Genomic DNA, 11,321 nt, shown 5'->3' on the forward strand with positions numbered 1-11,321 from the left:
TGAAATAGAAGAGGAATTTTGGTTTTACTTTTTGTGTTGCTTGCCATCATTTTTTGTTTTGTGTTCTGTGTTGTCTCTCTAAATAGAGTATGCATACCTTCATGATAGTAGTCAAGGTGTCCTTAGATTTAATAGCTGTATGTGCTGGGTTCAAAGTACATTCTCAGTATATCACTTTTTTTTTTAACATTTTCATCAATTATTTTAATACGTTTTAGATTATGATGTTTTATGTAACTTTTATGACACTTTTCAAGGAATTCTAATTTGCTAAAATGTGATATCCAAATGTAACAATTATATCTTATGATTTCCTTTGCCTCAAAACCCACTGCTCCTACCTTGTTCATCTAATAACCTTGGCCATATTTTAGAAAAGAATCTACCTGTGAAATACTTTAAATGGTCCATAGCTTGTTTAAAATACTACATCTTAATGGAAGAGTAGATGATATAAAACAAAATTTCAGAATCAGTACTATAATATACTTACACTTTTAATCTGTAGTACTTTTGGTATCTTAATAGATTGAAAAGTATGAACCATTCTTTGCAGAAATTCTACAACATTGATTTCTAAATTTGCAAGTGGGTATTAATTAAAGGTCAAAGTTAAATTTTTTAAGCAATATCATTAATATTGGTATACTGAGATTAGAATTTGTTTTGATCAAATACTAGACATGCCTTAGGTTTGTTGGCATATAATTAGAATGCATTGCATATAGCAAATTGCAATTTCTAATCTCACCTTTTCTCCTAGCTTCTATTAGTCCCAAATAGGTAGTGGAAGTAGCCTGGAAGTTAACTTAATATCCATTTACACCCACTTTGTATACATCCCAGCCAGGGCACTACAGAATCAGGGAAAGACAGCTAATGTCTGTATTTGAATAAACTGTATCTTTGATATTTCTCTTTTTTTCTCATTTACAGGGAGTTGATTTTCATATGGAGTAAACTTCAGCTAAAGTCTAATCCTTCAAAACAAGTTTTTGTAGATCAATGCTACCAGCTTTTAAGAACAGCAACTAATGTGAGAGTCATATTTCCTTTCATGAAAATCATTAAAGATGAGGTAAATAGTATATATTTATCCCTTCATTTTAAATTAAATTTAAATGACAGTTCACTGAAACTTGAATCTCTTGTGGTAAAATGTATTTGATCATGTAATTGAAGAAAAGGAGGATTTTAAGGCATTCTCCATATATTATATCCTCCCCTCCCCCCACCTCAAACTCCCAACATGGTACAAAAAGTATGCATAAATGAAAATAACTGAAAAAAGAAAAAAAATTTAGTGTTACATAAAGTTTAGTATGGGAACTGCTTCCATAAGAAGCTATTATCTCTTTTCTTATAATTAAATAAGCCTGGCACTTTTAACATTATTCTAAGTCCTGTATGTAGAATCTTAACTAATTTGCAAATGAACTTTCTGTAACTATAGCTAATACCTGTTCACCATCATAGAGAAATAGTTCATAGTTTTACGTTTGGTGTTTAGGTAAAAAGGAATAATGAATTCTGAGACATTTTTGAAATCTAAGGACAAATTTTTAAAGTGTTTATTTAAAATAATAGTAAAAACCCATTACCTATTTTTAAAAATAGTTCTGAAGCAAGTTTTTCATGGGCCACTGGCAAGTGAGTAAAATTCTACATATGATTCTTACATAGACATGAAAGTAGATCCTACAGATCCTTTTCCTTTTTCTCCTCAAGTATTAACAGAACTTTGAGTACAAAGATAGGAAAGATAAAGCAACCTTACATTTTAGGTAGCTCCATTTAACTGAATCTTTATGTGGGTTACTTTTAAATATATAAGGAGGCATCCATTAAATAATATATTTTAATTTTTTTACATATTTATGCATTTATTACATTCATTATCACATCACTCATTAGATGTATGACCATGTAGTGATCATATTCCCGTGATAAAAAGCACTATATCAGAGGGTTTGGTTTTGTTTTATTTCCTATTTATTTTGCTAACTGCATTAATAGCTTCATTATTAAAGAGTAAAATGTCATTTAAATGCATTGTCAAAGTTAACCTCTCTCCCCACCAAAAAAACAAAGAAAAAACAAACTATGCTATAGAATACTTCTTAATATTTGAAGTACATCAGAATTACCTGTAAAACTTTCTAAAAAATATTTATCTATCTCTGTTTTTTTAACATGATTCTCATTTGTACCAAAAATCGAGAGACTTTGTTATAGAAAATTTACAATATAGGTGAAGTTCAGCCAATTATCATAGAGCTTTCTCGTTTTCACATGTGTGGTCAACCTAAGAATACATGATAAGGGGAAAAATTCAAAGATGAAGTAAATATTTAAAATGTGCTTAATTTCTTATACAGTCTATTAAAAACATTTTTATCTGATGGAATAGATCATTCACACGCCTCAGTGCTAAGAGGCACAGGCAATGCTGTGTGAGTTCAGAAGGAGACATTACAGATAGCATATCTGAAAAGCCTTCACAGAGGAAGATGCTTTCAGTTGGGTTTTAAATGATAGGGGAGGATAATACTAATATTTGTAGAGGATTTTGTAGTTTACAGAGCCCCTTCTCCTCATTTTATTATTTGGTTCTCACAGCTGTCCAGTGGCATTAATAGGGTGGCACAGAAACGGGGAAGTGTGTGGATGACAAAACTAATCGAAGAGTTTAGTTTCTATGGGGTTGGGGGTGGGGTTGCTATAGACCCTAAAGGGACTGAATGCTACTCTAAAAATTGAAATGTCAGTCCATAAATATACTGGAATTGTTAAAGGCTTTCAGGTAAGAAAGTAGCCTGTTCCCTTTTGTGATGATCCTGAAATTTTTAAACCTCAGCAACTGTGAGTACATTATAATTTCATGAGAAAAGAGAGGATGTAGATAGAACATTGGACAAAGAGAATGAATTTTTTTGAAGCAGTGGATTTGAATTTGCTATATCTGGAAAATCTAGGTAGGTTTTATAACTGACAATTATAGAAATAAGAAATTTGAATTCAGAAAAGGATTCCAAGCTGGAAATGGTGGATTTATAGGAGACTAAATCAGTGGAATATATCTGATCTCATTCATTCTGCAAACATTTATTCAAAGGTCACTGTATGTCAACTCCTATGTTAACCACAGAAGGATACGAAAAATGAGATACTGTCCCTGTGATTTAGGAATTCCAAGTCAAGAAGTAGGGGCGTAGACAGTTATAAAACAATATTACATGCTTTTTAGAAATAAGTATAAATTATTCTCAGTGGAAAGAATAGAGAATGTTTTTAACTCTACCCCAAGGTAGGGGCCAGAATGAATCAGAAAAACTTTCAAGGCAGAATTGATTCTCAAAGAATGAATAGGAGATGGGTAGGAATTTACCAGCGAGGTAAAGTGATATGCAGAGTTAAGTTCTGCTTGTGGAACTGTAAGTGAGGGTTGCATAGCACATAAGGAACTCAGAGGACATGAGGCTGGCATGTCATCTGTAATATACCATATGCAGGCAATATGATACACAGACACAACTGTTAAAGACATATTATTATTTTATCTCTTTCTATTCAAACAAGCATTTAGGTCATTCTAGAGGCATTATTTATAACTTGAATTAAGGTGGATAGACAACAAATTCCCAACTAAAAGCTGATGCAGTTATCTCTGAGTCATCAGTCAAAGTTTCAAAGCTTGAATACTTTTCAGATAACTTCCAGTAGGTTCATTATTCTGATACCTTATTAGATTTGGAAAGTTTATAATTGCCTTCTTCATGTGGATTACACTTCTCCCCTTATTTGGATAAATAATGTTACTTAATAAGTACAATAAGTAATATTATTTAGTGCAGCTTTATGAAAGAGTTTCCATAAGCAGTTCTTTTTGTTTTTACTTTAGTATTTTTTTAACATCAAAAATTGATAACTGGGCTTCCCTGGTGGCTCAGTGGTTGAGAGTCCGCCTGCCGATGCAGGGGACACGGGTTCGTGCCTCGGTCCGGGAAGATCCCACATGCCGCAGAGCGGCTGGGCCCGTGAGCCATGGCCGCTGAGCCTGTGCGTCCGCAACAGGAGAGGCCACAACAGTGAGAGGCCCGCGTACCGCAAAAACAAAGACAAAACAAAAAAAATTGATAACTGTGTTTTTAAATACATATAATTTAACCCTTCTGCCACAGAATGTAAGATTGGTACCTTAAAACAGGGGCCTAGATATGTAAGAAACTTGAACCACCATAAGTTCATGAAGCATTTTATTTTTTTAATAACCATAAGGTTATGAAGCATTTTGTATTATGGTCAGTAGGGCTTGTCAGACTTGAAAATTAAATAAATTGGAAGCTAAAATACTGTCTTTTCCAGGTTATTCTCAAGTTAAAACAGATTTATTTATATATTAAAAAGTAGTTAAACATGGCTACCCATTGAAGAAAATTGCACATTTAGAATACTCTGTTTGTTTAGCTTTCATTTCAGAGTTGTATTGGGTTGGCCAGAATGTTTGTTCGAGTTTTTCCGTACGATGCTATGGAACGTTTTGGCCAACCCTGTATTTTAAAAGGATAATCTAGTAAGTGTTAATAATTTTTTTTAAGAAGTAGCAGTAATATTTTTCTTTTTACAGGTTGAAGAAGAAGGCTTACAAATTTGTGTTGAAATATGTGGTTGTGCTCTACAGCTAGACCTTCATGATGATCCTAAAACTAAATGTCTAATTTATAAAACAATTGCACATTTTTTGCCAAATGATTTGGAGATTCTCAGGATTTGTGCACTCTCAATATTTTTTCTTGAGCGCTCCTTGGAAGCTTATCATACTGTTGAAGAGCTTTACAAACGTCCAGATGAAGAATATAATGAAGGCACAAGCAGTGTTCAAAATCGTGTTCGTTTTGAATTACTTCCAATTTTGAAAAAGGGATTGTTTTTTGATCCTGAATTCTGGAACTTCATAATGATTAAGAAAAACTGTGTAGCGTTACTGAGTGATAAATCAGCAGTTAGATTTCTAAATGAAAGTACACTGGAAAATTCTACAGGTAATGTAAAAAAGGCAGTGGAACAGCAAGGTTTAGATGAAGGACTTGACTCTCTTACAGATCAGAGCACTGGAGAGCTTGATCCTGATGATATATCTGGAGTGCAACCAAAAGGTCATATTAATGCAAAGAAAAACCTCACAGCTCTTAATGCTTCCAGAGTAGATCACAATGTCCCAAGGCATCGGTGTATGTTATGTAACAAGGAATTTCTAGGTGGTCACATTGTACGGCATGCCCAGGCTCATCAGAAAAAGGGCAGTTTTTCATGTGTGATATGTGGTAGAAAATTTAGAAACAGAGGACTTATGCAGAAGCATTTAAAGAATCATGTTAAGAAAATACAGAGACAGCAACTTGCTGCAGCTCAACAGGAGGATCAGGAAAATCCTGCTTTGGAAGAAATAAATTGTTCTGATACTTTCATTTCATTTGAAAATGGGAAGTCTGATAATAAGGATTTGGAAGTAGAGACTATTACCCGTTCCAGTGATGGAAACAAAGATGTCATCCCTTCACATGTGGGTGAATTCATTGAAATTCCTGGAAGTGTATCGGAAGATGTTATTGAAAATATTACTGAAAATGGCAATCCTGATACTTCTTTAAATAATGTCTCAGAGCCATTACCTGTATGTGTGGATGACTATGAGGAGGAAGAAGACGAAGAAGGTGATTATGAAGAAGATGATTACGACTTGAATCAGGAAACTTCAGTACTTCATAAAATCAATGGAACCGTGTGCCATCCAAAAGACATATATGCGACAGATCAAGAAGGAAACTTTAAGTGCCCCGCTCTTGGCTGTGTCAGGATATTTAAAAGAATTGGATTTCTAAATAAGCATGCAAGGACTGTACATCCAACTGATTTAAATGTGCGGCAAACAGTAATGAAGTGGAGCAAAGGAAAATGCAAATTTTGTCAAAGGCAGTTTGAAGATTCTCAACATTTTATAGATCACCTTAATAGACACAGCTATCCAAATGTGTACTTTTGTTTGCATTTTAATTGCAATGAGTCATTTAAGCTGCCAATCCAACTTGCTCAGCACACAAAAAGTCACAGGATATTTCAAGCTCAGTGTAGTTTTCCAGAATGCCATGAGCTTTTTGAAGATCTTCCTCTGCTATATGAACATGAAGCTCAGCACTATTTAAGTAAAACACCAGAATCATCTGCACAACCAAGTGAAGCAATTCTTTGGGATGTTCTTACAGACTCAAAATCTAATCATCAGGAAAAAGACTCATCTAGTAATGAGAAACAAACTGTTAGTCTACCAGTTTCTACTAGCAAATCAAGGAAAGATCCTACAGAACCAAAGACATGTATAGAAAGTATGGAAAAGAAAGACCGTTTAGTTCAGAATGGAAATGAACATTCTGATCACACTGTTTCTGATATAAGCTTGACAGACCAAAAGATGCCTGACATAGAGCCAAATTCTGAAAATAATTGTATTAGTGATTTAGTCAATGGACACAGTGGAATAGAGCAAACACCTTTAGTTTCCTCAGATCCTGCTTTGAAAATTGATACAAATAGAATCAGGACAGAAAACGGTTCCATTTTACCTAGTGTTGTACCACAAGAACACAGTACCCTGCCAGTACCTCAGGCACCTTCCAAACCAAATCAGACGAGTGAACATACTTCATATGGCTTAATTTTAACAAAGCCATATGTCAGACCATTGCCTCCCAGTTACCTTGATGAACGGTACCTTAGTATGCCAAAACGCAGAAAATTTCTGACTGATAGGGTAGATGCCTGTTCTGATCAAGATAACGTTTGTAAAAAATCAGTGAAAAGATTAAGATGTGGCAAATGCCTGACCACCTACTGTAATGCAGAAGCACTTGAGGCTCACCTTGCACAAAAGAAATGTCAGACACTCTTTGGATTTGATTCAGATGATGAAAGTAAGTCTTCTGTCTTCTCAGCAGGTATATCTGTAGAAATAGAAAATGCCATAGATCTTTGTAAGGTTAAAAAAATTAACATTTATATAACACAGATAATAAAGCACTACCCCATACATTATTTCCTTTAATCCATACAACCACCATGAGGTGCTATCACTATTCCTGTTTTATAGATCAAGCAACTGACATTCACAAGTAATTTGCATAGGCATACACCTGTGAACTTGTGGAAGCCAGAACTTGAACACAGTTTTTTCATACTTTTGGATCATACTCTTTAACTGTATCTGAGGCTTTTCTTCATTCCAAGTTTTATGTAGTAAGAGATCTAAAAACAAAGTAATTATGATGGAAATGTTTTTCATCTGCATGCCAGAAATGTAAACCAAGTTGAGCCTCTATTACAAAAACAAAAATAAGAAAGAACCAGAAAATAATTGAAAAATAAAACTGAGCAAAAGAAGAGCTTGCCTTTCTACTAATATTAATATTCTTTAAATGAGTAAGGGTATAAATAAACAGGAAATCTAACTTAGAATACTAGATGAACATCTATAAATATGAATTAACAGACGTGTTCTGTTTTACAGGTGCCTGATAAAAATGTTTCAGAACGATCTGTCGATCAAGCAGTAGTGTGCAAAAAGCACTACAAGAAAATGCATCATCAGTTTGCTATTTCCCTGATGGCCTTAATTTTAGAGCGGTCTTGGATTACTAAAGATAAAGACAAAGCACATTTTCTAGAATGAACCCACAGAGGAGATGTGCTGGTTTAGACTCCAAAAGGGTTATTACAAAACTCCCAAAGTACCAGTTATCCAGAAAAACCACATTTTTTTTAAGAAGTCGATGATGATTAATAGCAGCATGTTCAGTTTCGCTTATGTGAGAAACATATGCAGGCAACTAGTCAAAAAGAATAACCAGCTATGGCCTTACAGAAAGGGAAAAACCCATTATAAAAAAGGGGGGGGTGGTTTACAACTTAAAAGTATTCCACAAATAGGGTTTGTTTTCTTGTCATGCCTAATCAGATTATGTCCTCCTTTCTGGTCAAACATGCTTTAAGGAACCATTTCTGTTTGATTTATTATTACTTAGAAACTGATTGATAAGATGAAAGTAAAACGATTTATCACCATACTAGCTATAAAAGATTGTACCTTGTTTCCAGATGATTGATTAGGTCAAAGTTCAATGAATGACATACCAGCATTTAAAATTAACAAACAAAAGAAGACAAAACAACAGTGCTTTGCTAATAAGCTCTTGACAGAACCTTCCACTTGCCCTTTTTATAATACCAATGAGTTATATTTAAAAGGCAGCAGCGTCAATAGAAAACATATTATCAGTAACTCTGGGAAGAGATGGGAGGATCTAAGACCATTAAAGGCTATCTTAGTTGAAAGAAAACACTGAATTGCAAATTCTTCAATGTGAATAATGGTATAAGCACACTGGGATATTTCTGTTTGTATATAGAGTAGTGTTAGGACATTGCTTGATGATTCATAGTAAGGTCCTTTAGACATTAATGTGAGTTATCTAAGTACAGTCCTATAAAAATAACTGACTATAAAAAAAAAATATGCAGCTAAGAATCCGGTCAAGAATTCATTGGTTTTATTCAATTAGGAGAGTTAATTCTAAAATAAGCCATATTACTTATGCTTTCTTATTTATTTCTGATGAATTTGGTCTGAATAGTAATTTTTATATATAAAAAGAAATATTTACACAAAAATTTGCACAGCAAGAACACAGTAAGATATATTGATGCATTTATTTTCTTTGATGACCAGTAATTTTCCTAAGGAAGATTTTAACTTAATAGTCAATAAATCGTTAAAACAAAAAGGTTTTTAAAAATACCCTCTCAGATGTGTTCCATGTCTTTAAAAGAGGAAGCTTAAAGACTTCCTTTTACCTAACAGTGTGTTAATCTATAGCAGGGGTAAAATGAACAAAAATGCAAAGGCAAATTCTTCAAAAACAGAGCTATTAATGTACCAATGTCAACCAGATATTCCAGTTATTCCAACTGATACATTCTTGTTCAAAGTATATAATCTCATCAGACCCTACTATTATAAATTTCTGGATATTAAAGCTTCTTGAATGAAGTCACTAAGGAAGTGTGACTTTTCTTCCAGGGTAGCATCCAGGCTTTATTAAATTAGGATTTCCAGGTCATGATAAATCAGATATCTAAAAAACTACCCAATTTTATTAGTTTATTTATCATAGGCGTTCACTACTATGCAATTGATAGTCATAAGTCCATATCAATTAAATCAGGTTTTTGTTTTGTTATGTAGCCTACATTAGGCTGTGGAATTTACATTTAAAAACATAAGTAAACAACTCGATAAGGTTTTTAAATCCTTTAAGGTCAACTAAAGAAAAAAATGTTTTCCATACTTCCTGATACTAAAAATATAATACTTGAGTTCTTTTTCAGTTCAGTCTAAAATACATCATATAATAAAAAGTATTTGGAAACTAGTTCATATGGACAATGAAGTTATTTTAAAATATTTCTGCTTTGTACATTTTCCAGATGTTTAAAATCACAGCTTAACATTTTATCACATTTTTAACTTTTTATTTTTTATAAGTTGTAACTATTGACATAAATCCATGTCTGCAACTTATTTTCATTCATTTTGCAGTTCATACCAAGATGTTTTAAACATATTCCACTTGTTATTTTTTTGTCTTTGAGGTTTTATTTCTACTTTTGTGTTGGTAAGGGAAAACTTTCTGAAAGACTGAGATCAAATTGGTTTATACATAACTAGATCAAGGAATGTTTTATAAAATTCTGTTTGACCACATTGTTCTAACCTCTTTATATACTTATCAAATAATTGCTATTGAAAGAATGTGTACATTTTCTTATGTATGCCTTATAAAACATAAACTTACATCATTTTGCTTTTACGGGGTGCATAAACTTCCAACAGTTCCAATGTGGAATTCAGAAGACAAGGAAGCTTTCTTCTTATTCCTCAAATTCTTCTCTTTTTCTTTTCTACTCCTTCTATTTTAAGGATGTGTTTATCTTACGTGGACCAAGTTTCCATCCTTCATTTTCAAATAAAAATTTCCTTTGAAACATTAAATATTAACTTTCTGCTATGTTTCAGTAAGGTCAAAAAAATAGCAAATCTGAATTTTTGCTGCTCAGATATTATGGAGAAGATAGAAAAGGAGAACCTTCGTGGACAGGGGCACTGGTACTTTGGGCTTCAGTCATACTCTTTTTTTTTTTTTAATAAACCACCAATTATATAATGAAGACATAACATAACATTGAACTTGTGATTCTTTTCAAATCACACTTGAAGGTTCAGCTGTACTCCTTTCATGTTTCGTTCAAACTGTAGTATGGGTGAAAAACCTAAAAGGGATGGTAGTGTTTATTTTTTAATTTATTTGGTACTGTAAAACACCATTTCAGAATGACTAAATGCTGCATATGCATTTTGGAATTGTTAATATGTGAAAGATATTACAGATTCAGCAAGAAAGGAAATTTGTGCTTCCTTGTTGAACATTAAATTATTTTACTTTGCATTTTATAAGAGTACAAATTAAAACTGAGCCATTGAACTGCAATAAATCAACAGTGTCTCATTTCAAGAAATTTTTTGTACTGTACATAGATTTGTTCAATAAAACATTGTCCTTGTTGGTAATGAAGTTGTTCAGTTTTATGTAGCACGTTACTTCAAAAGGAATTAGGCTTAAGGTATATGTTAAATAAGAAATTTCTATTATGTTTCATAAGAGAATGAGGTATTTCAGTTAATATTACCATATTCAGGTTATTGAGTGATTTTAAAGAAAGAACATAGAAAACGCTAAAAGTCTACACAAAATAGATATTTTTGACATTACTTAAACTAATGTCCATATGCAGGAATTACAAGTTGATAGAACACTGGTTACTAAAGTCATTTCAGGTAAGTGGTTTCAGTGTGAAATAGTACGCTCTGGAAACTTAGTAGGTGGAAAACAAATATCAGAACTCTCCAAGACAGTGGATGGACTGATCTGCACTGGTAATTCTTCAGAGATGAAGAGCCTCTGGTGGAACTTAAAGACTGAAGTCGCTTTGAAATAAGATGTAAATTATGAAAATTACTTCCTACGAAAGTATTTCAATGGGAAAACGTTCAAACCAATTAGTAATCTGTATCTAAAAGTGGGGTTCTTGGGCATGAGGGCTCTACTCTTTTGGCTCACTAACAAAGGAAAACCTACACTTTTTGCTATAACTTGCAGCTTGGGGCTGAAGTAGAGAGAAACTCTTTGATACGATGAGAGCACTGCAAATGA

At 33.1% G+C, this 11,321-nt stretch overlaps 1 protein-coding gene across 5 annotated transcripts in view; it reads left to right on the top strand.

The window, feature by feature from the left end:
- Positions 1-10,678, top strand: part of ZNF654 (zinc finger protein 654) — a 94,251-nt gene extending 83,573 nt beyond the window's left edge. For 4 of the 5 annotated variants that reach the window (XM_030860967.2, XM_030860969.2, XM_030860971.2 and 1 more), the window contains 2 exons: positions 937-1,078; positions 4,628-10,678. In XM_030860967.2, coding sequence (XP_030716827.2) covers positions 937-1,078; positions 4,628-7,099 — 2,614 coding nt within the window. In that variant the 3' untranslated portion in view covers positions 7,100-10,678. The remainder of the gene's footprint in view (positions 1-936; positions 1,079-4,627) is intronic. The other variant, XM_030860968.2, reaches the window with a different exon arrangement.
- Positions 10,679-11,321: the final 643 nt, after the last annotated feature.

This window comes from Globicephala melas, chromosome 4, assembly GCF_963455315.2.
Source record: "Globicephala melas chromosome 4, mGloMel1.2, whole genome shotgun sequence".
Classification (NCBI taxonomy): Eukaryota; Metazoa; Chordata; class Mammalia; order Artiodactyla; family Delphinidae; genus Globicephala; species Globicephala melas.